The sequence below is a fragment of the Octopus bimaculoides genome, chromosome 18, assembly GCF_046866305.1.
Source record: "Octopus bimaculoides isolate indiv1 chromosome 18, ASM4686630v1, whole genome shotgun sequence".
Taxonomy (NCBI): domain Eukaryota; kingdom Metazoa; phylum Mollusca; class Cephalopoda; order Octopoda; family Octopodidae; genus Octopus; species Octopus bimaculoides.
The window spans coordinates 12,140,998-12,168,652 of record NC_142945.1 but is presented as its reverse complement, the minus strand read 5'-3'; the positions used below and the strand labels follow the sequence as shown (position 1 = coordinate 12,168,652).

The following is a 27,655-nucleotide window of genomic DNA, read 5'->3' as shown; positions in this document are numbered from 1 at the left end:
AATTAAACTTGGTTCAATACTGTGGTAAACTGTTGTTTTTATCTTTCATTAAAGCTACGCTATAGCAGGGGAGAAAACAAGAACATTCAGAAGGTAGGCTTCTATTATGTTATTCCGTGTTAAATTTTGCTGTGAATGTGTGTTGAAAACATCTCCAACTGTAGTTGCCTTGCTTCTACAGCAACACTGGGTTAAGCAGTAGCATGGTAGCAGAAGATAGACTGCATGATTTGATTGGTCAATCGTTTCTCTGAAAAAAAAAGAGTTACAGATGATAGAATTGTAATATACTGCATGGTTAAATCAAGGAATGATTTGGTAATCTGGTGCACCAGTGCTTAATGTATTGCCTTGTATTTGCAAAGAAAGTCAGCATGATCATTAAAAAACTGTGGAGATGTTTGCATGCTATAAACATAAATTTTGTTTTTTATTTTACACTCAACAGTTAGTGTATTCATTTTCTTTTTTTTTTTTTTCTATTATATTAAAATGCACTATAAATTCAAAATAGAATCATTAAGTTAGAATGGCTAAAATATCCCTATGTGGGAGAGTTTATGGTAATATGTATTATGTATTATTAGAAGGAAAACATGGTGGACAAAGTGTGGATGGCTTGATATTAGTTTCAGAAAGTAAATGATTTTAAAATCTGTCTTTAACTTTGCTGTTAGTGCAAAACAATGTTAGAGTTACATGAAGTTTCTGGAACAATCCTTAAATTGAAACAGCTTAGGAAAGTTTCAAGTCGGGAGTTGTGTGGTTTTGATAAAACTATAGGTGTTGGTGGGTAGTAGGTTGGGTTTGAAACTTTAACCCAGCTTAGAATAGATCAGCTTTGCATTGGGTGAAATCTGAATTGGAGTGCCACTGGCCTAGCACACAAACCAAAATGGTCACATGAAGTGTAGCAATTGCAATAATTGAGTAAAAATACTGATAATTTTGATATTTAGTATTATTAAAACACTAGGTTGAGATTGTGTATATTTTCTTATTTGTTCATGGCCAAATGCACGAGACAAGACTAAAACATTAGACATTTGCAAGTGTTGAAAGGTTCAGTATTTTGAGGCTCAGTAATTTGTTTTCATGAAATAACAGTTTGATAGTTTTTCAAGAAAGATCTCTTGTTCAGATGCTGTTATGGTCTTCATGCCATTGGTCATATTTTTTGTAAAATTGTGTAAGTACACAGCAAAACAAGTGGGTCAGGTCTACAACTGGTTCCTTAACTCTGTGTATTTGCAGTTGATGCTATATTTGTTTCATAATTTTTTCATCATCATCATCATCATCTTTATTATAACATAGAAAGTTGGTGAGTATTATAGAAGTAAGCTCTCAAAAAGAAACTCAATTTTGTGATCAGATACCAGCTTCAAGTTTGGCTACAATGAAATCGTTAATGCTTTGACAAAAGGCATGAAGATCACAGAAATTCTGGCTTGTGTCAGTGTTAGAAATCTTCATAAATTGAACTGGAGGATTAGATTTTTGAAAATGGTGCCAGAACTAGAATAGTGGACTAGAAGCTTTTTGGTATCTAATTCCATGTCTCACTGTTCTGAATTGAAATCTCTGAAGAGCTACTTTTATTTTGCATTCTTCCAGAACCGATAGAACGTTTATCGTTAATATTCTGGAGTCAGCTCTCTTGACTACAAAATAATTATCATCATTATTCTTATTCTTATTGTTGTTCTTGTTATGACAGATGAGGTGATTTTATGGTAAGTTTTTAGCAATGCTGTTGTCATTGTGTTACCCTCTCCATTTATTTGCCTTGCAGAAATCTAGCTTACAACTTTCATTGTGTAGTTGACCAGAGCAAGCACACCCGAAGCACTTCCTTTGAGAATCTGTGCAAATTTCAGAATTAGTGATCTCATCTAGCCCATGATTAAGTACTGTCTATAATATTGCCATTCTTCCACACTTAGCAACCTTAGTATGTGTCATGCTTTGTAGCTAGTTAGACAACTTTCAAATGACATTAGCTGTGTTCTGTGCATATATATAGACATATATGCGGGTGACACGTAAAAGCACCCACTACACTCTCTGAGTGGTTGGCGTTAGGAAGGGCATCCAGCTGTAGAAACTCTGCCAAATCAGACTGGAGCCTGGTGTTGCCATCCGGTTTCACCAGTCCTCAGTCAAATCGTCCAACCCATGCTAGCATGGAAAGCGGACGTTAAACGATGATGATGATGATGATGATGATATATATTTTATGTGACTTCCTATAATTGGTGATAAAAAGGGTATCTAGCCATAAAGACTACACAAAAACAAAACATACATGTCAAAAGTGGACTTGACAAGCAATACCACAGGCAGACCTCCAAGGAGGGCAGCACATTCAAATAAGTTCTGATGATACAGAGTAGAGAGAACTCTTTAGTCCTCACATTCACATAGGTACCCTCTCTCATGTTGATGGCATGATAGAAAGTACCCAAGCGGTTTATGATAGGGTAGGCATCCAGCCATAGAAAATTTGATTAATATGCAACCCTGTCAATCTGTGATGCAACTTGTGAATTCCAAGAGCTGTTTCAGATCAGAAAGATCCTTTAATTTTCCACTGGAGACAACCTCTTTTGTGATAGTGGCCTAATAAAATGCATGAAGTCCACGCTGTAAGCACATGCACCAACATAACCGAGTGTTTTTTTTTTTTTTTGTTTTTCCTTCTGTTTCCCCTGTTGCAAATTGCAACAAGAAACCTACCCAACCCATACCAGCATGGAAAACCAGATGTAAAACGATAATGATGATGATATACATACAAGTGTGTGGGTGTATGATACAGCCACCCACATAAATATGAAACTTGAGTAGGTAAAATTGATTTTGGGGGCTAAAGTATCTACAATACGATCTATTTACACAAGTGTTTTATATATATATATATATATATATATTTAGTAATATTCTCCCTTTTTAATTGTACTCATTTAAAAAAAAAATCTTCATGTTTCAGGCTGAATATATATAAAATATTTAGATATATTAAATGTCAGATACATCAATATAAATATCTCTTATCCATCTTTCTACAGTCAAACACCCTCTCTCTCTCTCTCTCTCTCTCTCTCTCTCTCTTCTTCCTCCTCCTCCGTTTTCCTTCTTTCTTCTCTCACTCGCATTATTGTGTTATTTCATTACTTTCTTTTATATCACCTTGTTTTTGTTTTTTATTTATTTATTTATTTATATCATCATTGCTTTTTGTAAGATAACACTTCTGATTTTGTTGTGTCTTGCAGCAATACCTGTTATTGTCATCAGTAGTAACAAAAAGTTTTCTGAGTTGCTTCAAACTACCACAAACCTCAGCTACTGAGTTCTCCCTGCCTTTTCAGCCTGTCCTCTCTCTCTCTCTCTCTCTCTCTCTCTCTCTCTCTCTCTCCCTCTCCCTTTCTCTCTCTCTCTCTCTTTTTTAATGACTCACTGTTTATATATCAGACTAGACTTCAGAGCATTTGCATCCATGATCAGCTTATGTATTTAAAGTGTGTGCTGTTTTGTCAGGCTGCCAAGAATATCATTAAACCTTTTGCTTCATTTCTAACAGCGAGCAGCAGCGGCAGCAATGCTTAAATATATTCTACAAAGCTGTATTCCTGTCTCTCTGAACTTATCAAACTCTCAGCTAACAATTAACTCATCAACCTTCAAGATTTACTCATATTCTCGGCCCTCTCAGTAAATAATTTCTGTTTGTGTGTGTCTCTGTGTGTACACATACCCATAAAATGGTGTTGTAGCATTTATGAACTGTCCTAATTACTCACGATTTCACTTTATAGAAGAAGTAGTGTTTGCTAATTGCAAACTCCCATCATCTCATTTTCTCAGTTGTTCGTCTTAGTGTTGCTGGTGATGCTAGTGGTGGCGGTAGCAGTTTTGTAACTTAACTGTTTTTGCTGCCATTGTTTCTTCAAAAGCATAAAACCCTTCCTTGCCGGCTTCGTTATTGTTGCTACTGCCGTCGTCATAACTGGTTTTCCATGCCAGCTTCATGTAGACAACAATTTGAAATATTTCATCTTAAGACTTCCACCCGTTAGTTTACTTTTACCTTGGCTTTCCTCGCAATCACATGTATTTCCTTCATTTCTATACATATCTAGTTCGTTCAGCAGTATTTTCTTAGTGAAACTTTTGAGTTTCAGGATATTGACCTCCACATTTAACCTCTTACCTACCCAAAGCATTTTTTATAAGTCATGCTTGTATTCAAACTTCCACTTAGCCCTTTCTCATGTGATCTAAGTAATATAAAGCTTTCCTTTTATAAGTCACACATTACTCTGGTGGTTGAAAAAAAAAACAGGTAATATGTATCATATACGATGCATGGATGTCAGAGAAACATGTTGTATGTATCACATGTGGTAAACAAGACAGGCAAAGGGTTAAACAAAGGCTCACATTCAGGATTCCATTTAACTTTCAGTGACATTACAGTTGTGAGGCAGATGAATATTTGGATGGTAAAATTTATTTGAACCTACCTGCTAACTGCCATTGAACTACAATACACACTTTTGGCATATTAAAGCTTTTAGACTATGTTAAGATGTGTATTGAGTGGAAATGATTTCAAATTATAGTCGTATGCATGGCTGTGTGAGAAGAAGAATAGACCTCAGTATTTTTTTCTTTTTAAATTCTTTTAAGCCTGGTTACTTAGTCTCTCTGTCTTTTGTCAAACTGCTAAATTTCAGGCACATAAAGGCATCAACATTGGTTATCAAGTGACGGTAGTGGGGGCAGGGGGAAAACACTGGCACAAAGACTCACTCACATAGATGTATACATATGTACAATGAGCTTTTATCAGTTTCCATCTACCAGGTTCACTTGCAGGCTTTGGTTGGCCCAAGACTGTAGTAGAAGACACTTGTGGATCTGGACCTGGAACCATGTGGTTGGGAAGCAAACTTCTTATCACATAGCCACTCCTGTGCCTATATTATTGTTAGATAGCTCCAGTGATTTTTACCATATTTTGTGGACATTTCTTCTCCTTGGTGCTATCACAGATCCCATGAAATAAAGAGTAGGTGCTGGAGTGGCTGAGTTGTTACGGTGTCAGACAAAATACATTGCTTTATTTATTCTGACAACTTGTGTTCTGAGTTCAAATCCCGCTGAGGTCAACTTTACTTTTCATCCTTCCAAATCAACAAATACACCAATCTAAGACAAGTGGACTGATAGAAACCTTTAGTGTGTCAAATGGTATAATAATAATAATAATAATTGTAGTATTTGTTCATGCCCTTTATTTTTCTCAGTTGCGTATTCTTCATGGCTTACATAGGTGGCAGACTTAATCCATTCCCCACCATTTGCCACCTTGAGTGCCTGCCTTTAGCAGAATCCACTCTGAGAGGTCTTCGGTTTCAAAATGCCTTCTTCTCCATCTCTCCCTCTTTGAGTCTTGGAGTCTCTGTAAAGGATCAAGGGCACTGATTAGAGTTTAGGGTTTGGACAGATGCTAATTTATAGAGAGAAATGACACGTCCATAGAGATGTATCATGTATTACACATGGAAAGAGCACACACACAGAGCTGGTTATGCAACCATTCTTCTATTGAAGATGGTACTCATTAACCATTTGTTACTATATTTCTGTTGAGATGCTCTGTGTTTCTTTCAGTTAATTTTAAATATAACAAAGAATTTAGTAAAATAACTTACTTATCATTAAGCTAGTGTTAAGAACTTAAATTGTGACTAAGGTTTGGTGGAAGATTTCAATTCAGAACTTTTGAAAACAAGACATTTGTACTACAGATCTAGAGGCGGTTTCAGTTGGGTTGGTATTGAAGGGGTTAAGAAGAACACCCAGCTCTTAAAGCTCCATCAAATCCACACTTGAATGGAAATCTCTCTCTCTCTCTCTCTCTCTCACCCCTAGTCAACCAACATGATCTTTTCAAATCTCATATGTATTTTTCCCAAATCCCTCTATACATATTTTATTAGAATGTTTTAAACTTCTTGCATGTATGATTGAAGAAGAAAAGAAATAAAAATGTAAAGAATTTGTGGCTTTTGTTTGCATGACATCAAATTGGATTCTTGTGGAAAGTATATTTTCTTGAAGTTGTAAATTGTCGCTGTTTTTATCTATTTGATCTTTTCCTGAATCACAGGACATGTATTGCTGTTAGGAAGGGCGTTCAGCCATAAAACCATGCTGAAACAAACACAGCAGCCTGGTGTGGTCTTCTACCTGGCTGGCTTCTGTCAAACTGTCCAACCCATACCAGCATGCAAGATAGGTGTTAAATGATGATGATATGTGTATATATATATATATATAGAGAGAGAGAGAGAATCTTGATATCTTGTGATAAATGTAAATTATGTCACTGACATAGAAGCAGTGTCATTCATTTCCAATATTCTGCTAAAACAGGTGGGGGATTGGTGGAAGGAAGGACACCTGGCTGCAGAAAGGTTGTCTCAATAAACTCTATTGAACCCATGAGAGCATGGAAAAGTGAACACTAAAAGAATGGTGTGCATATAATATCCATATATATAGAGCTGGCTAAGGCGAGAAGGCACACTCAGAAATACATATTTCTCTTTGCATAGAAAATTTGTATTTCTTACAGTCTCACATTTAAAATAGGATATATGGTGTTGTCATCAAGGGAGGGCAGAAAGAGAATCTTAAGGAATATATACCAATTATATCCAAATTGGTAAAGCTGACAGAGAAACCAGAAAGATAGAAATTCAAAGAAAATTTCAATAAATCTTTTACACCTTTTGTGTCTTCAAAATCTTCTGCAAGACCTGCTTGAATTTCAGAAATTAAATCCCTATTTAGAGCAGTGAAAATACTCTAGCACAGTCTCTGTTGACCAAATTTTACTCGGGGAAACATTGGTCAACTCAGGGCTGTGGTTGAAGACATTTACCCAAGGTGCTCTGCAGTGATCGTGAACCCAGAACCATGTTGTCACAAAGCAAACTTCCTAACCATACAGCTATGCTATGCTGTTAAGTAGCTTGACCCAGACAAATAGCAAACAATAATTATTACTTCATCACATTGTGTATAACTGCTGATAACAGTAGCACATTAGATTGTATTTTATACCTTACAGCAATTGAGTCTGGTCTCTTTGTGTTCAAATTTCAGAGGTCAACTTCTGATTTCTGTTTCTGGATATTTAATTGCAAATGAATACAGTTGGTTTTATTGACTATACATGTTACTCTCCAGAAGTGTTCTTCATGCCTACTTGGAAGAAATCATTAAAAGGGTAAATTCTCAATTAATTAATGATGTAATTTTCTTTTTCTCCAAACAGCAAAGTAGGATGGAAGAACGTTTAGATGATGCCATATTGGTTCTACGCAACCATGCCGAAGGTCAACCAGCTCCCGGTATGATTCCAGGTTTGACAGGAGGTCCAAGCAGCATAATGCAACCACCGCCACATTCCAATGGGACATCAGCTGGAATACCAGGTGGGCCAAATGCCAATATACCTTCTTACCAAAGCCTCTCAATGGCTGTGGCAGCTGCTGCACACATGGATTCCCATATGGTGAGATATAGTTTGCTTTTCATCTTTTATAATAATATTTAGCAAAAAATGTTGACTTTGCTGTTTATTACCCAATGTTTGCATTATTAATATTATTATTATTTAATATTTATTTTATTAATTTGTTTGAATATGAGGGAGAACATTGCTGGGACGAGGGTTTAAACATTTATTAATGACCATTGTAAATTTGGATATAAATATATATCATGAATCCTATCTCTTTACGGTTATAAATGTATTAATTACAAAACTTTACAACAATAGATTCATTAAAAGTAATAAGCCTAAAATTTCTGGCCAGATTCATAATTTCCTGTCTTTATATCAGTTACATTTTTTTTTCCCGTTAAAAGCAGTTAAAACTTATACCCTCCTCTTTACTTTTTACATATGGCTTTTATTAATACTTACCAAGTTCTCACAGATGGTTTCTATGCTCTTTTACCAAGCTAGTTTGTGAATGTTAGAACTTGCCACTATGATGTTTATTTTGTAACTGGCACAGTTAGGAAAATAAATACAGTTCACCAATGGGAACAGTGAGCCAGCTAGGCATAACAAACAGGAAAATGTCAGTGCTCGAGTAAGTTGGATGAAAGCTATAAAAAATGTGTGTATGATGCTTAATGCTATGTTGACCACATGGCCTCAAGCTCTATATAGTGTTAAATGATTACCAGATGCTTATTTTAGTCAGAAGAATCTTGAATTTTCAATGTGAAGTGTTATTCAATCTTTTTGATGTTTCTGACATTGAGTGGTTTGTTCTTTCCATTAAGTAAAATTGTGTGCGTGAATGTATGTGTGTGTGTGTGTGTGTGTGCATGTATTCATGTATGTATCTGTGTGCACGCTTGTATGTGTCTGTACATGCACTTACATGTGTGTGTGTTTGCTAATTTTTCTCATTTATGTAACTTTACATTGGGTTAGGTGCTCGCCAAGGCTCTGGGCTGTAGCCCGTTGCATTTTCATTCTCGTAAAGCATGTGTCTGATTCTCATACAGAATATTAAATTTCTGTCTGTTTATAGTAAACAAAGACAGAAACTCAATGCTGTAAAGACAGTGCAACTTTTAAGTGCAGAAGAATGATATATATGTTTAATGCACTGAAAAAATAGACAAATAAAGTTAGGTGGGTGTTTGCACAGAGCAGAAATTTTTTTAAAAAAGCACCAAACATGATGTTTAGTGTTTACATGTTTAACATATTTGGTTGTCAAACATGGAAGTGAGTATTGCAAACTCATTTCAAGCTGGTGATATTTTTCCTTCTTTTATTCATGACCATTTAGCAGAAGGTGAATGTTAGGTGATTGCTAAGTACTCCCCACCTCTCTTTCTCTCTCTCTCTCTCTCTCTCTCTGTTTGCTTTCTTAGTCTACAGCATCCCTCTGTTGTCTGTTGATGATGTTAACAGTTGTGATGGTAATCTCAAAGATGTTGAATGGGATATGCACTTAAAGTGTCTTAACCCTTTAGCATTCAGATTATTCTATCAACTATGTTTATTTATTCACTTTGTTTTGAATTAATCATGCATTTTCTTGTAGCTTTCAAATTTTGGTGATTTGATTGTTTAATTTTAGGACAACATTTTAGGGTGTGAGAGACTGTTTAAACATAAAACAGGTAGAATATTTGGGCTGGATGTGGCCAGTTTGAGTTCTAAAAGATTGACTTATTGAAAACAAAGCCTCTTCACATACATGTCTGTATTTCTGAAATGTGTTATATGTATTTATTAGACCGTTGACTTTTTTTAGCCTTCGATCTGTATTGTTTTTCCTTCACTATATTTGCTGTCTCTTATTGAGTTACAGTGGTTGAGCTCATAGCTTTATTTGTAACATATTGTTTCAAAATTTTGTTCTTCGAAGGGATCATTGTCAATCATGGCCAAATACAGGAGTTTTTTCTTCTCAGAAAAATCAGAGTGAATTTTATGAGCTACCATACCTTTATAATCACCATTAGATTCATCCAACTCTTTCTAAATTCTTTGCATTGTTGACACCTAGTGACTCTTTAACATTTAAATTGGTGATATGTGGCTCTAGTGTTCACCCTGTTTTATGTTCACACTGACCAGCTATGTTCTCTCACACTTGCCCTACAATGTCAATGTCATTCTAAACATAAACAGTCACATCATTGAAATTTTAAAGCTATAACACAGAATTGATTCAAAACAATGTGAATAAATAAGCTTTACACTTGGTAGGGTCATCTAAAAGCTAAAAGGTTTAACATGAATTTGGCTCAAATGATAAAAGATTTTGTTGAAATGGTAGCTTAAATGAATGCCTAAGACTTGGGGTGTAATGTAACTATCAGTGGATATTGTACTGAGCAGTGTGACCATCGAAGCACATTATATCCTGTTTAGCAGTTTCTATTGGTTCTCAAATTTAATGTCATTGGGTGCTTGTTATGAAGCAAAACCTCAAGACAAAAATTTTTTTATCTTGTTAGGAATTGTCTGAGTATTATCATAACAAGTTTGTTGCCTTCAAAGCAAATAATATCTCTCTATATTGTTATCCTTTAGCCCAGTACGTTGGCTTCTGTCATTTTCTGAAATAGCTACATCTCCTAATACAAGACAGTCTTATATTACCAACAGTGGTCCTATACATATATATATATATATATATATATATATATATATATATATCCCTCTCTCTCTCTATCTATCCCATAATACTGATACACTGCTACAACTAATGAACTACCGTTACGTAATGTATAAATAAAACAAAGGAAAATTTCAAATATTTGTGTCATTAGTAACAAAATCAAGTTAATTGTAAGAAAGTGTTTCAGTCCCTAGACCTAATTAATTATCTAAATGGAATTTATTTGATAATTTCCCCCTCTTCCTCTGTGTAGATGCATTTGTACAAATACACAAAGATTCATGTATTTTCTATTTTATTTCAGGGAAGTCATTCTTCGCTAGAGGGTAGAGGACAAGGTGGTTTATCAGCTGTCCCAGATCAGAAACCATTTGATGGTTTGTATTGTCAATTTCTTTCATTGTTTTCTTAGTTTCAACTTATAGTTATATTTGCCTTTTGCCTTTCTTCTTTCTTGCAAGGTACTTAGTGACCCTGTCAGTAATTATGCTATGTAAAAAGCACCAATGCTGGTACCTCGTAAAAAGCAATATGCACTAATATTGCTGGTGCTACATAAAAAGCACCCAGTATACTCTGTAAAATGGTTGGCATTAGAAAGGGCATCTGGCTGTAAAAACCATGCCAAAACAATAATTGGAGCTTGGTTTGCCTCCCAGCCTTGCCAGCCCCTGTCAAACCCTCCAACCCATGCCAGCATGGAAAACACATTAAATAATAATAATGACGACAACGGCAATTCTTACATCTACTCTATCTTTACAGACGTTGTCTACTTCCCATCTCTTGCTTCTCTGTTCACTCTTTGCAAACCCCTACTCACCCACACTCCTAGTTTTTCTGTTCCCATTCACTTCTGCTCACCTCGTACCTTGAGGAGCCACCTGAACTCCTCATCACCACTATTTATATTTATGTCTTTGCAGCTCCAAAGCTCCAACTGAACATTCTCACTTGCCATGTAACTCCTCTACAAGAACCTGCTCTTGTACCTTACCCACTTCCCCTCAGGTTTTTTGTGAGCTGCATGCTGACCTTACTTGTGCTGGTGGCACAGAAAAAAGCACCTGGTACATGATGTAAAGCTGTTGGCTTAAGGAAGGGCATCCAGCTTTAGACACCGTTCCAAAGCACACTGGAACACATTGCAGTTCTTGGGCCCAAGGGATCCTATCAAACCATACAGTCCATGCTAGCATTAAATGATGATGCTGATGATGAATTCTGTACTTTGTTTCTTTTTTTAAACAAGTGTTTTAATCATTTAACATTATTTTAATTTTTTAATTATGGTCTGTCTTTCCCCACAACTTTTTTTCTCTAGCATCATCTGGTAATCAGTCCTCAGAGGGGCCAACGATTAAAGTTGAAAAATCTGACAAAATGCAGTCCGACACAGAAGCTTCAAAAAGTGATAGCATTACATTGGAAAAAAATAGCTCACCTGGGAACTCAAATGCACCCCCTTCAAAACGAGCTAGGTAAGTTCAAGATAGCTTATTAATAATTTCAAAGATGTATTTGCTAGGCAAGCGATTTGATTTAGGACTGTGACTTGAAACTAAAACAATTACAGGCTTACAAATTTTGGCACAAGGCCAGCAATTTCAGGGGACGGGTAAGTCTATTACATCGACCCCCAGTGCTCAACTGGCACTTATTTTTATTGACCCTGAAAGGATGAAAGACAAAGTCAACCCTGGTTGAATTTGAACTCAGAACATAAAGACGGATGACATGCTGCTAAGCATTTTGGCATTTTGCCCAGTGTGCTTGAATCCGTTGTTAACTTAGGCATTTATTATAAACATGTCAAAAGTTTTGTCCAACTGCAACCTGGTCACTGACACTGTTCCACTGCAACTGGTTTGAGGCAAGGTTGTTGGTCAGCATATATATATATATATCTAAGTTTTAGGATTATAAATGTTATAGTTGGTCAGTTAACTTAGTATTTGGTTGTAATTCACAATGTGAAAGGAGACCCCACTGAAAGAAAGAGGGAAGAGAGGATGTGTGGAGTACAACCGAGTATCGAATTAACTGATAAACTATAAGCACCGGGCATTGACAAATCAGAACGACTGACCTACATGACTGGAAACACTACATTTATAATTCTGGAGCCTACATACTCTGACCAACAACCTCATCTCAAACCAGTTGCGGTGGAACTATGTCAATGACCAGATCACAATTGGTCCTGTGAAAATTTTGATTCCAAATATTAAATGTTTGCCAAATCAGATTGGAGCCTGGTGTAGCCATCTGGTTCACCAGTCCTCAGTCAAATCATCCAACCCATGCTAGCATGGAAGGCAGACGTTAAACGATGATGATGATGTTTAAACGAAGTTAACAATTTTTGTGTGTTTTTGAATGGCTTGATATGTGTCTTCCAAACAAATTGATTGCTACTTATTTCCCAATACGGAACAGTTTCTTTTACTTCCTTTGTCATAACCTTAAGATTCTAAATACAAAAATTGAGTAACGTTATGTAAATGTATCATATATAATTTATCTAAAAGAAGTAAGAAATTGTGTTTAATTTCTGTTGTTTAATTTATTCTAAATATATTTTTATATATTTTCAGAAACAAGTTGTTTCCGGAAAATCCTGACGTGTACGTTGCTTATTTATCATAACTTTTTTTTTTCTTCATGTCTTTCAAATCTGTGCCATACACAAATTTACTGAGTGCTCATTTCTTTTGTTTACAAACATACATGTGTGTGTGTGTGTATTTGTATGTGGCATTTATCACTTGCCATGCACAAAACTCTTGGCCTTTGTGATACTTCTGTATCTTCCTGCTGATTATATTTTATGAAAAAAAAAACACACACACATGCATATATGGAAAAAATGCACCCAGTACACCTCTGTAAAGTGTTTGGCATTAGGAAAGGCAACCAGCTGGATTTCAGCACAGCCATCTGGCTTGTCGTTCTTGTCTGACTGTCCAACCCATGCTGCCATGGAAAAATTGTTCAGATCAGTTTGTAATTATCTCTTGTTAAAAATTCACATATAGTTATCAAATAATTTATAATAATGTTTCAATTGTATTATAGAAAAGCCATGCCAGCATGGAAACGGACATTAAATGATGATGATGATGATGTTAATGAATTTATTGTTAATTTAATGAAAGGAATTGCAAAAATTGAAATATTAGTTTTGCTGCAAAGTGAAAGCATACCTGGAAGAAATAGCGATTTATGTCCAAACTGAAGGAGACATTTGGTGGTGGTTGTCATAAAATGCAAAAAGAACTCAATGATGTAATTGATATGTAATTGTTTGCCCAAAATAGTCAAATCTCTCCTAGTGTTATGTAAAAGTGGTCCTAGTGGACTTCTAGAAGGTTGCAGGTCCCCTCATTCCTGAAATGTCTCAAAGATATAATGGCAAAAAAGCAGTTTGGTCTCTGAAAAACATCCAGCTTCAAAAAGAAATTCTTGTTTTAACAAATGAAACAAATGTATAAACTTGGTTTGTTCTTTTAAATGTCCGTCTCTTTGTAAATGTGAATATGTCTGGTCACAGAGAAATATTATTACCTTGCTTGGAAGCAGGTGAATGTTGATGACAAGAAGTGGATCTGACAGTAGAAAATCTGCTTCAATAATAACCTTTGGACCCATGCAAGTATAGAAAAAAAAAAAGTGAATGTTAAAATGATGAATGAATAAAAAATATTCTTTTTTCCTTTTCCCCTCTTTAAACTTTTCAAGTTTATTCATGTAAATATTCACATGCTGATGAAGAACAATCCATTGCTGTGAATAACTGGTTTGATATTCTGTAAGGATTCACTTATGAATAGATAGATCTTTAAACCTTTTAGTTACCTAATTTATTATTTATTCAAAATGTGTTTCAACTGATTTTGAAGATATTTTAAGAATTTGCAAGGATTTAATAATCTAACTTTTCCATCATTAAGCTAGAGTTTGGAAAGATTCTTACATAGAATTACAGCTGAACATTTAAATTGAAGTATAACACTTAAAGAACTGTCTTATAGTATAAAATGCAGAGTCTCATGCAGGATGCTATCAAAATTAAGGTGCTGGGATTTATAAGTTGTGAAAATTCCAATCCAGTTGTGGGATTAATTGAAAATATAGGTTACATTGCAGTATTTAGATTTGTCCCTCTTGGTTCCAATTTCAAATCTTGCTGGTTCAATGCTAAATGTCCCAGTAATAATATGCTAATGTTAGTTTAAACTATTCTGAGGCTTCCTGTTGGGGCTTAATTTTGACCTAATCAATGTGAGTTTTGCTTTTCCTTTAACTGGTAATTACTGGAGAAAGTGTTATATTGTTAATATAGAAAATGAAGGGATATTTTAAGATGATAATATGTTAATGTAGGGTCATTGGGATGACTGATTTATGAGAAATGTAAAAAAATGGGAGTTTATTAAAGTTTTGGATGGATTTTTTTTTCTTTTGTGTCTTTTAAATGTTCTAGTTAAGGATTTAAAATATTTCTTCCTTACATTAACTCTCTAAAATTAATTCTGGCTACAGCAAATATTTTGTTTGAAAGTGGTGGATTTCTTTGTTTGAATTTTGTAAGCGATTAAGCATTAAGTGGTATTTACAGTTATCTTTATTGGTAGAAAATGTTACAGTTAGTGCTTTATACAATCGTCTATATTTAAGCAGTCATCTATATTTTATACTTTTGTTATTTTCAATAGCAGTGATGGCGATGAAGATGATTCACCCGAAGCTAAAGCTGAACGAGAAAGATTACGCAGACAAGCAAATAATGCACGTGAAAGGTATTGTAGTTATTCCTCTGTTGTGAAATAGGCAAAGTTTATTTAGACATAAAGTTGTTGTTACTGTTTCCCTAGTGTTGCTATAATTTACATGAAGCACGTTAAAATTTCCATTCATTGAATTAAAGCTGTTCCATTATGTTTGTAAATTTAAGGAAAATGGAATGGTATTTGTTAACCTTATGAGCCATGCAAGTTGTTCTCTGCCCTTTTACTTTAAACTTGAACAGACATCTGTGCACATGCCCAACTGTTTTTGCAGACAGCTGTTTAACTCGCCCAACTGTTCTTCTTATAGACAGCTGTTTAACTTGCCCAACTGTTCTTGCAGACAGCTGTTTTAGAAACTCACCTTGCAGAAACTTGTCGGAAATCAAAGTAAAAAACCAAAAACAAAAAGAATGTGTGAACGTTCACCATTCTTAAATTTTCAGCTTTCTGTAAACAATGATTTTTCTTTTCTTTTTTCTGTTTTTTTTTTTTCTTTTTCATTGCTGGAAGTTACTAGTTAAGCCAGCATGCTTGTGGCATCATTTTTGTATTTTCTATTTAAAAATAAACCGTTATTATTATTAATATTGAAGATGTCGCACAGTATCCAGTGTTGTAGATTGAAGATATTGTGTGTACTTTATTATCATTATTATTATTATAATTATAGTCATTTAAATACTAACATAATTTTCAAATTAAATGTAGATTATTACTTATTTCCATGTGCGTTCATCATGATGGAACAGAGCTACAGGATGACATTTTTAGTTTTTATCTGTTGATTCTATTTCTAATATAAAGATATTTTCATGGCTGTGGAATGTTATTTGCTTATTTTAGCTGCAAGAGGGAAGGGTGGGGCAATTTCTTTATGTCACAATTTTAAAGTTTGCACCATTTATTAGATTATTCACTTCCTCTTTCTTTCTTACTTTTATGTAAAGTTTGGGTATTTTGAGATGATTTTGCTGAAGTTAAATGATATTTTACTTTGTTTACAATTGATATTTTGTGTAGTTTTCCTTTCGTTTTTGCATTTTGGTTCTTCACATTCTAGGAGGCTGTTATTTATTTCCACTTCATATTTACCACCAGTCTTGTGACTTTACTGAGGAAAAGTTTTTGTTCTTTGTGCCAAAAATATGTAACTGCATTTGTGCAAAGTTTTGAAAAGTTCAACTGTTAAAAGAAGATTTCTTTTTTTAAATTCCAAGAAATTATTTTCTTCCTGAATTTGGGTTCTTAGTTGTCATTTGAGTTTCGCTTACCGAGTTTGATTCACTTGACTATTGCTTTTGTTATCGGAATCATAATTTTGTCCTGTACTACAAAACTCATTTAATTATATCTTCTAACAAGTGTTAGCAGTTGCCCCATCATTCAGCCTCTTTAGACTTGGAATAAAACCTACTCCTTCATTTCTTCTGCTATCCAAGCTTTGGGTTTACCTACATCTGAATTGGTGAAACTGTCACTTGAGTTGCTCTTTGTGAACACATTTAGCTGTCTTTGGTATTATTTGTTCCATTTCTTTTCCCCCGTTCAGCTTCATATACATTTGTACTTCCCTCTTGATCTTCTCGGTCTTGCACTCAGCTAAGCTTTGAAAGTAATTTGAGTTGTTTTGGTTGCGGGTATACCATTTACCTTGGGTTATATGTACAGTGCACACAGACAGAAATCAATAAGTAAACAGTTTGAAAAGACTTTTTTTTTTTTTTTTTTTTTTTTTTTAATGTCAAAATAGTACACTAACAGAATTCTGAATTTCGGTAAGCCTACCAAAATGCAAATGTTGGGCTGGTAACTTCATTGTGAACATTCTTTTATTTCTGGACATTTTCGTTTTCTTTTGTTATACAGGGTTCGAGTACGAGATATTAATGAAGCATTTAAGGAGCTGGGTCGTATGTGCTCCTTACACCTATCAAATGACAAACAACAGACTAAATTACTGATCTTACAGCAGGCAGTCACCCTGATCACAAGCTTAGAGCAGCAAGTACGAGGTAGGGACCCCTTTTATTGTCCTCAGCTTTCACCATAACATACATAGTTCACTTTTGCTAAAGTTACACACAAGCATTTCATGTTCTGTGTGTGTGTGTGTGCATGCGTATTTCTCAATGTTTATGAGGAGAGAGTAAGTGTTTTTGTTAGTTGTGTTCAATTAATAAATTATGGTGCCTGTATGTATCTGTGTCTGAGCATGTGCTTGTGTGCATGTGTTTGCCTCCAGCACTGGAATAACTTGCTTAAACAGGCCGAATGTCAGCCTGTTACACCAAATTGTCAGCATCCAAAACAGCTGTGCCCAGTTGTCTCATTCTGTACCCTCTAATTGTAGATCTTGATCAATGTGAACATAAGGTTAAACTCCAGCACGTATCCCTACCTGTGTAATCTCTCAGCTCTTCCTCTCTTGATTTCCTTTTACCTGGCATCTGCCTAGGAAGGATTTCATATTGAGGTTGACTTGTAGAATGGGAAGACAAAATCTGTTGCTAGAATATGTATATATTATACATATATTAAACACACATTTAGCTCATTTTACTCAAGGTCGTTCAAACTGATATGGGATTGTGATGGCCCTAAATCTGATAAAAGAGTTTTTTAATTAATTTTTATGTTATATTAAACATACCATTTCACAGTCTCTAGTGATAGATGGAACATTTAGTCCAAATAAAAGACTAACCCGTAAAAAAACTGATAAATGACCTGTATTGTCTAGTTGCTGAAGAGAGCAATAAGCTGGTGACAGGTACATAGCTGGCTGATTGCAACTGGGTGGGGGAGGTATCTTGATAGCTGGGGGTACTGAACAGAACTCTAAAAATCATACTGCTTGTAGATTTGATTACATTTTCCAAAAAAATTCACAAAATAAAATCAGGTTACATTTATTCAATACAACTGCAGTCTATGGCGACGCAATGCAAAAACTTTAAGAAAATCGTCCTTGTCCATAATTAATTTGTATTTCTCAAGAGAAGCAAGCATCACAAGGTTTGATTTCCACAGTTCCTTCATATTTCGTTGAAACAGTCATAATTCGAGTTAGTGTCGCAAGCGATGTGGCTGTGCTGGACCCAAATGTTAATGTTGCACCATTCAATAGATAAACATTTGGAAAAGCATCCTGTATGATATGTAAAGATCCAAAAATGTCCAGCAGTGTCATCATGTTTTGTTTGGAAATGTATGCTTTAGCCACAGTAAGTTCAGACAGCAATTAACTAAATTACTCAAAGGTTTTAAGGTATCAAAATCTAAAAATGTCTCAGAGATTGGTATAGCAGACTTGCCAAAGAAGAATGCATGCTGTTGTTTTGCTCTGAAATTCTATTATCTAGCTCTCCCAAGCTTTCATCAATGATGGCGAAATAAATTTTGCGATTAAAGATTATCCAGTCATCTTGTGATAGTACCAGGGCCTTGGCAACATAATCTGAAAAAACATTGGGACCCGCAAGCTTTTTGATGCATGCATTCCTCAATAAAATTAAATTGACTCATTTGTTTCAGAATCTCGTCAAATATTAAAGAGTCTCATAGTTTGGTAATTTCACTCTTGGCAATCTCAAGGCCATGGTGTATATTCGCATTTGTGACTCTGAAGCTATTTGTCTACTGGTCTAATTGCAAGCAAAAATTTGCTAAGAACAAAGGCTAGAAAAACAACCCTTTTATAACAAACTTGATGTAAAATTCCAGCTGCTTCAATACACATTTTTGAATCTGATGACTCTGTGCAGACCAACAATCTTGGAGTGATTTTCTATTATAGAAGCAATGGCACTGAAATGACCCAACCACCTATGCTCCATAAGATATGGCAATTTCAATCCTTGGCTGTTTATTAAAATTATGAAGAATACTTTCGGTGTTGAAGAACATAGCTAATTCCAGAATTTGCTTTATTGTGCACGTTTTTTAAATTTATAAATTTTAGGGTCAGCGCTCTGGCTCTATATTCGGGTCAGTCACCAGACTTTGATGCTTAGGGTGGCTTCAAAACAACCTGCGTGGGCACTGAAATTCACAATAATTCTAAGGCAGAATATGGTAGTAAGCGTAACAATTTCTTAAAACTTATGTATTTTTGAATTGAACTCAAAGAAATTTCAGTTCAAGCAAATTTTTTCAACAATTTCTTCACAGAGTATGCAGTGTAATCCCAACCCCAACTGAACCATGATTTATGATGTGGTGGATTTGATGATTGCTTCAAATGGTTTTTGAATTGTCTTTGTGATGAAGTTAATCTCACTCAGAGAATGCCTGAACAATGTTCTACTAAATGGCAATAGTTCTACTAAAGTAACAAGTTACTTATGATAATGTGGACTTACTTCCCTTGCCAAAGTGGTTTGAAGTTTTTTTGGTTTTTTTTTGTGTAACATATTCTTTTAGATAAAACTGCCAGAGACTGTGTTAAGCAGTGGGTCTGGTTGTAGTAGAAGTATTTTCTGGAACTGGCTTGAATTGCTATTTAATTTACTGGGGTTTCAGTCCCCTTATTATTTTCACAATTAGGTGCAGGCAAGGTTGTATGGTTAAGAAGTTTGCTTTTCAGTCACATGGTTACAGTTTCAGTTCCACTGCATTCCACCTTGGGCAAATGACATCTACTTTAGTGTTGGATGCGGTGGGGCGCAAAACCTCATGGATTTGGGGGATGAAAACTGAAAGAAGCTCACTGTGTGTGTGTGTGTGTGTACACATGTATGCATGCATGTATTTGCCTCGTTACCTTGGCATTGATAATTGTAAATGAATGTCACTGTCATTTATTTCCAATATTCTGCAGAAACCTGTCTGGTCATGGAGAAATATTGCCTTATTACTTTCTTGGAACCATGAGGGCTAGTGACCTTAAAAAATCTGCCTCAATTAACTCCATCCAACCCATGCAAGCATGGGAAAGAGGATTAAAATGATGATGATCCTCCTTTTCTGCTGTCTGATTTTAAAAGCTCATTCAGCTTTTGCTTGTGTGAATTATGAGGCATTAACAATTTTTGCTGTCTCTTTCTCCCGTACATCTGCTTTTGCTTACAGATTGTAGAATATAACAAAAGAGTAATTGGTGGTTAATTATTTTTAGACTATATCAATGTAATTTAATGATGTAGAACATTTGATTGTGTGTGCCATAGTAAAACCTTGGGGTTATTGACAACACAAATGAAAAATAACATTTTAGCTTCTTTTAGTTGCTCCAGTTGGTCAAATTTATTTTCTCAGTGCTGACCTGTCATATTAACCAGTAAATATCAGGAGAAAGAGAGAGAGATGAAACTAAATCCACCTGGACTGCTCCAGCTTGGTGGTTAGCTTTGGAAAACCTTGTGAGAAAGGATGCTCATACAAAGCAGTAGATGACAGAGGAAGTGAAGGGATTGGTGTATGCTTAAAAATATGAGCAAGTGGACTAGAAATGAGACTTAACAGTGTGTTCATGTGAATACTTTTGTTAGGATAGAAAAAAACAAGCCAACATGTTCAAAACTACTCTCAGTGTCACTTGCTATTTATCAGTGGTTAGGTGTTCACTTGAGTGTCTTCAAGGTGTCTATAAAGAAAGGAAGAGCTGGGTTTGTTCTAGAGAGAGACCACTCAGCTGCAGCAGCACAAAGGATAGGGTGTGAAGGCCACGAGAAGCTCTTCAATTATATTCATAATAGTGTTAAAAGAGGAAACATTTTTGTGGGATGGGATAATTGTCCAAAAGTAGAATCAAAGTAGATCTAGGCCACTTTTGTACTCTTATAAATTCTTATCCAAATAATTTTGCTGAGAATAACAGGATTTTCTTTCTTCATCATCATCGTAACAAACAATGTCTTCAATTACTGATCTGATTTGTTGCATTAGTTTCAAACAAAAAAAAAAAAAGATTAATGTCTAATTTGTTTCTTATTTAATAACAGCAAACTTTAATCATTTTCCTTTTATTTTTTTTCCTTGTGTGTTTAGAAAGGAATCTTAATCCCAAAGCAGCCTGTTTGAAGCGCAGGGAAGAAGAGAAGACTGAGGAGCTTCCTGGGCGGGCTTTGAGTGCTGATGAGATAGCCCAGCAGGCTGCTCTGGCAGGTAAGGTATGGCCACTTGCTTCTATATTGTTAGCACGGTTGGTTTATTTTCAAGCTTCTTTTTTATATTATTATCTTAAATATGCACATGCATGCACGTGCGCACATAACACATGCCCAACTTCAGTAGAACTAGGATCTAACTAACACTTGAAATAGATTTAATCTATTGGTTACACACCTCTTATGACTGAAAAGTGAGAACACAGAAATCAGTGAATTCTAACTTCTTGAGATAAGAGCATAGTTCTGGTATGGTATGATAATACTTGAGTATCATCATCTTGGGTTCTTTATCTCTTAGCTTCCTGGATCTCTCTCTCTCTCTCACACACTCTGTCACTAAAGAAAAAAGAGCATTGGTAATTAGAGCACCATTTTTTTACAATGCTGTCAACTCTGTTTCTATAACTACGTGACATATAGTTCAAGAAAATTAGGATAATCTGTGTTTGCAAAATTCAGTAGGCAAGGAAGTTTAAGTTGGTATGTGGAACGGTTAAAGGGGTCACCTCCCTGCAGCATCTCATTTTGATTTTAATGCAAATGTTAGAGGAACTCTGTTGACAACCACCATTTGGTCTTGTGTTATAACAGAGGGGGGGATATATTCCATTTTCTGTTTTCTCATCCAACCTAAACTTATTTTACTTTAGTTTCAGTATTTTTCTTACTAAAACTTACAATTACTTGCTTGCTATGACATGCTTCCCAGGAGAAGTTTACCAAATTATCAAAAACACAGTGCTAAAATACTTTAACTAGGAATTATCTCTGCATGATTCTGTGCTTTATAACAGCTTCTGAGAAAGATAATTAACAGGTCTTTTTATTTATATGACATGATGTTTTATAATGTACACTAATCATAAGCCCATTCTAATATTTATGTTTGGTTATGATTTCTTTACTGTTGCTCCATTGCTTGTTTTTCTGCTGTGTACTTATTGCTTGTACAGTGGTTTGCTTCTACCTCTTGTATATCCTACATCAATAGCTAGCATAAACAGCCCCTCTTCAAGGGAATATGGAAGCTGTCTTTGGCAGCTGGTGCCTGAGCCATAATGACATTATTTGGAATAATAACTGCTTTCTTTACCTTTTTTTAATTTCATGGAAAATCTTGTGATTGTTTATTGTCTATTTTGTCTCTAAACTTCTAAATGAGATCACATTTTTAGTCACCATATTTACATGATATACTGTGCCCATGTACGAAGGGTGCCTTTGTGCACCTTGTAGCCCTCATGCTTTTCTGCTTTCCAAACTGCAGCAGATCCGTCTGATCCTTTGCCAAAGAATCTCCATCCAATTTGTGTGGTTCTCTTTTCCTCTTCATCTAAACAGTGATGATGCTGTAAGCAGTACTACCGTGGATAATTTTTTGCTGAGGGCAGTGTCGTTGCCCTAGGCATCAACAAAAATTTCTCACCAACAATGTTCGCCCATCTCTCATCTTTTGCATCAGTAGCTTCCTATCAGATTGTACTTTGTGGCATCCTTAATTGATTATTGATTTCAAATTTTGGCACATGGCCAGCAATTTCAGGGGTGAGAGTAAGTTGATTACATCAACCCCAGTGCTCAACTGGTACTTAATTTATCAACCCCCAAAAGGATGAAAAGCAAAGTTGAGCTCAGCAGAATTTGAACTCATACTGTAAAGACGGACGAAATATCACTAAGCATTTTACCTGGTGTGCTAACGATTCTGCCAGCTTGCTACCTTAGAAATATAACTGATTATTACCATGAGAACGCATACAAGGAGGTGCTGCAAAGTTCCTGGTTTTAAGGATATCGTGAAAGGCCTGATTGGAGGCCCGACTTTCCAAATTCTTTTCCAGGGCTTAGCAAAACTGAAGGACCGTTGCAATAAGTGTTAGAATCTAAGAGGGGATATATTGAATAAAATTATAATTAACTGATTCCTTCTGTATATTCTTTTACCCGTGGCGGCGCAATGGCCCAGTGGTTAGGGCAGTGGACTCGCGGTCATAGGATCCCGGTTTCGATTCCCAGACCAGGCGTTAGTGAAAACACCTAAAGCTCCACGAGGCTCCGGCAGGGTATTGTAACGAACCCTTCTGTACTCTTTCATCACAACTTTCTCTCACTTCCTGTTTCTGTTGTGCCTGTAATTCAAAGGGTCAGCCTTGTCACACTGTGTCACGCTGAATATCCCCGAGAACTACGTTAAGGGTACACGTGTCTGTGGAGTGCTCAGCCACTTGCACGTTAATTTCACGAGCAGGCTGTTCCATTGATCGGATCAACTGGAACCCTCGACGTCGTAAGCAATGGAGTGCCAACAACAACAACATTCTTTTTACCCAAAACCAGGAACTTCTCCTCCTCCTCCTCCCCCCCCCCCTCGTACATATTGATATTGCATGTTGTTTTGTCTCAGAATTGTTTTCATGTGAAGTCTATTGTTTCTCTGTATTTTGCAGGTAGCACGGCGTTGATTCGCAGAAGTCAGCAACAACGAAGTGGTAGCCGATCTGGCAACTCGGGAGGCTATGGTGGCAGTTATGCAGCTGGACAGGAAAATAGTCCTCTTGGATTTCAAGACACTGATATGACTGATAGCATGGGTTCTGTGGGTTCCAGTAGCTTGGGTTCCCCTGATCCAACAAACGGCAACATTATTCGAGCTGGCCAAGGCTCATCAGTCAACACACATTTACTCAGCTCAATTATCTCTCAGGCTGCTGCTAGTTACCAAGGATCTACTGCTCCTTAGTATTTCCACACTTTTTTTTTTTTTTTTTTAATACTACCGGACTACATTCAGTGTTTTGAAATCTATTTCTATAAATAGATGGCAACAATTACATTATTGTTTTTTTTTTTTTGTTTTTTTTTAAAATCTTTTCCCCCCTTTAACACAAAGACTCTGAAGATGATTGTTTTTTTTTCTTTTTTTTTTTCAAATTTTTATTTTGTTCCTTTTTATCAAACAGCATTTAGAAGATAGCATATACATGGTATACATACATGTATATAGACTTGTTTGAATTTGGAAAGCCATAATTTTGTGTTGACTTACTTAACTGTTATCTACAGTGCCCCCCTTCCCCCCCTCCTCTGGAAGTTCTTTTCCGTTTTGGAATGAATTTGTTAGCATTTAATTTGATACATTTATCTCGATTCTTCCCGTTTCAAGTGGCAATGTCTATGGAAAGTGTTTAAACCTCAGAAACTAGCCAAACAATCTCAGGGGTTTACTGAATATAAGAGGGTTCCTTTTCAACTTTCAGTTGTAAATAACAAAAAAAAAAAAATTACACACAAAAAAAAACAAAACAAAACAAAACAAAAGACTCTTCATCTCAACATTTCTCTTCTTACATTCGTTTCAAAACGCCAAATTAGAAACCTTTGGGGTTGGGGTGTGGAACAAAGCTTGATTGTCACTATTGATCTGTCACAATGGTTTTGATCCTAAATTAATTCTTCAGAGTCAAAGACATGCAGATATTAGTGGTGTGACATATCTCAAAAATGATCTTGCCCATCTATACAGCCTAATTTTTTTTCTTCATTATTTTGAATATTTCAAATGGAGATGGTTTCTTTTTTTTTTATTTTTCTTCTATTTCCTCAATTTTTAACCTTTCTATTATGTACAGTTATTAAGAAATTAAAAGCCAAAAATATTGAAAATATAGAAAAAATGTAAACCTTAAAAAAAAAAATCTAAAAATAAACTTCAGTTTTATTGTTATAACACAACACCCCTAAAAGATTACAGCAGTTGACGGACTCCCTCTTTTTTTTTTTATTTTACTGATGAAGAAAAGGAGATTGACTGTTGTGAACATATCATATAACTTCTTACATATTTGTAGTTCTATAATTTCTATTCCGAGCATCCAATTTGCATTTAAAGATGGCGAATGTGTGGATACCTAAACTGAGTGTGAGATTGAAGAATGAAAAAGATTTGCATGCATTTGAGCATGTCCCATTCTGAATCAAGCATACATAAATAAGTCTCATTATTTTTCATTCTCTCAGATTTCATCATCAATAGAAACCTGCATCAGGCTTCAACTTAAAAAAAAAAAAAAAAAATTGATTTACGATGCTTCATTCACTATTTTGTATCAGTTCTGTTAACTTCCACTATCAGAGCACTATTTCTTCACTAACAACTACTGCTAAAAAAAAAAATATTGCTGCTGCTACTGCTGCTGTTACAACTACAACTACTTCTACGTTTTGTTTCTAATGAGTTTCATCTTCAACTGGCAACTGTTGATAATCTTTGGGGGTTTACTTTGTATAAATCTACTGTAAATGAACCAGTCCTCAACCAATTGAATTATCAAGTATCATTACTGTCTATTCAATGTTACAGATGAAGATATTAACGCTTGCTGTCCTGGACCACCACACATTACTGCAATTTCCTTCTTAGTTCAAAATAATGAAACTAAATAGAGAAGAGTAGAGGGTTTTCTTTTTTTTTTGTCTTTCTTTTTTATATATATATATATATATATATATATATATATATATATATGTGTGTGTGATTATGTTAATTGCATTTTGAAAAGTTAAGATTATAGTCACTAATCAGGAAAAATAAGGCTGCCGGTTTCATATAATACCTGTTTGATTACATAGTGGTTGGTTACCATTCGATGAACTCTGCACTAATTAATGAACAGGACACTTGTTACCAATTACCAACTGATATTTTTTAATGCATACAAATACAAATGCAATTTACCTTGTCTTGCTCTGTTGTAGAACCAGCGGTTGTCTACATTGCTAATTCAAGTTTTGTTTCATGTATACTTTTGTATGTATGTATGTGTACACACACACACACACACACACACACACCCTGAAGTCCTGAAATGCAACAATAATCCAAGCAGCTAAGTTAACAAGTGAAATGTAAATAAGGAAGGTTATGGTAACTGTAGAAATGGCTGCTAGAGTTAAATCACTGAAAAAATTTCATTACCTTCTGTGCTGTCTGTGATTCATTGTTGTATGAAGATTGTCTTCAGTGCAGCCACAAATTGTCCTCTCAGTCCCTCTCTTCTTTAGATCTGACAGTCAAAGATATTAAGGTTTGAGTTTGTTTATTTCTAAAGTTAGACTGTTATTCTTCTTTATTTTTCTAAAGCAATATGTCAGCTTTTCTAAGATCTGAAACTCCTGTTCTAGAGAAATATTTGCAATTATGATAGGCTGAAATGCTAAACTTGAAAGTGGAATTGGAGCAAGGAAGACAACAATGACTCAAAAGTCAACAGACTTGAATTTCTTAACATATTGCAAAACATTAAAAAAAGTTTGTTCTTTTTTTTTGTCATCTTTGGTTTAATATTTTTTTTTCTCCTATGAAATGTTTAGATCCATGGCAAGCTCGGTCCAGTTAGTTACAGGAATTCTTTTTTTCTTTGTGTAGGTTTTAAAAATATCCATTATATATATATATTTTAAAGATCTAAAAAGAAATAGAGACAATATAAAGAATAAGGTTAAAATCATTTTGCAATAATGAACTTGTATCTGTGATAAATTAACACATTTTAAAGATAATTAGAAAAACAGACAAAATATAACTTTACTTTCTCTCCTTTTTTTTCTTTTTTTTTAATGTCCTTTTTGACGACTGTGGTTAATTACTTCAAAACTAATAACTAGAAAAGAGCTACGTTAGTTATCTTCACTTCTTGTTTAAATAAATATTAGTTACAAAACCTAAACAAATGGTGTAACACACTGGACCGAATTGAACTGCTATCTGAATGGATTGTGGGGAAACCTTGTATATTTAATTGGTTGCTAACTTTTTTTGTTACCGACTGCCATCTTTCTATGATCAAAATTCATTTCAATTACATACTTTGGATGAAACCTGAAGTGCAAGTTCAAATTTAGATTCCTCTCCATGAGCTTTTAGCATAAGGACACACACATGCGGTGTGTGTGCATGACTGTTTGGGGTGTGTGTCATTTTATATATATATATATATATATATATATATATGTGTATGTATATATAAATATATATATATATATACACACACACACACACACACAGATGTATCTACTGGTATCATACTGCTCACAATGCTGCATTACAATTTAAAAGTTCATTTACTATGAGAGTGTATGTGGGTGTATATATGTGTGTGTTTGTGATCAAATTAAATTATACATAAACATTTGGGCATAAGTGAAAAACAAAAAGGAGAAAAAAAAAAACCCCCAAAAGATTTGAAGTGAGAATTGAACTCCCAACGTATTTGATTCTGGCACTATATGATCCAATGTTACTATCTTTTTCAGATCCATCTGCTTATGTATGCTTTGATTTGAATATATGTAAATACATTTACTGGATGACGTGTGTGTGAGAATGTGTATGTGTATGCTGGGGTGCGTGTGTGTGCGCATGTGCGTGAGTATGGGTGTTTGCCTGCAATGCAGCCCCTTTATGTGTATCATTACTGACTTCTTTCTATTGAGTCGGATGAAGATGGTTGACTAC

The 27,655-nt window shown here is 35.1% G+C and overlaps 1 protein-coding gene across 23 annotated transcripts in view; it reads left to right on the top strand.

The window, feature by feature from the left end:
• Positions 1-24,848, top strand: part of LOC106868645 (transcription factor 12) — a 145,414-nt gene extending 120,566 nt beyond the window's left edge. For 4 of the 23 annotated variants that reach the window (XM_089365766.1, XM_014914010.3, XM_089365764.1 and 1 more), the window contains 9 exons: positions 55-93; positions 7,355-7,594; positions 10,543-10,615; positions 11,563-11,719; positions 12,836-12,865; positions 14,960-15,040; positions 16,898-17,043; positions 21,020-21,136; positions 23,589-24,848. In XM_089365766.1, the coding sequence (XP_089221892.1) occupies positions 55-93; positions 7,355-7,594; positions 10,543-10,615; positions 11,563-11,719; positions 12,836-12,865; positions 14,960-15,040; positions 16,898-17,043; positions 21,020-21,136; positions 23,589-23,881 (1,176 nt within the window). In that variant the 3' untranslated portion in view covers positions 23,882-24,848. Of the gene's footprint in view, positions 1-54; positions 94-7,354; positions 7,595-10,542; positions 10,616-11,562; positions 11,720-12,835; positions 12,866-14,956; positions 15,041-16,897; positions 17,044-21,019; positions 21,142-23,588 lie in introns of all 23 variants that reach the window. The other 19 variants (XM_014914011.3, XM_014914008.3, XM_014914009.3 and 16 more) reach the window with 7 other exon arrangements.
• The last annotated feature ends 2,807 nt before the right edge of the window (positions 24,849-27,655 follow it).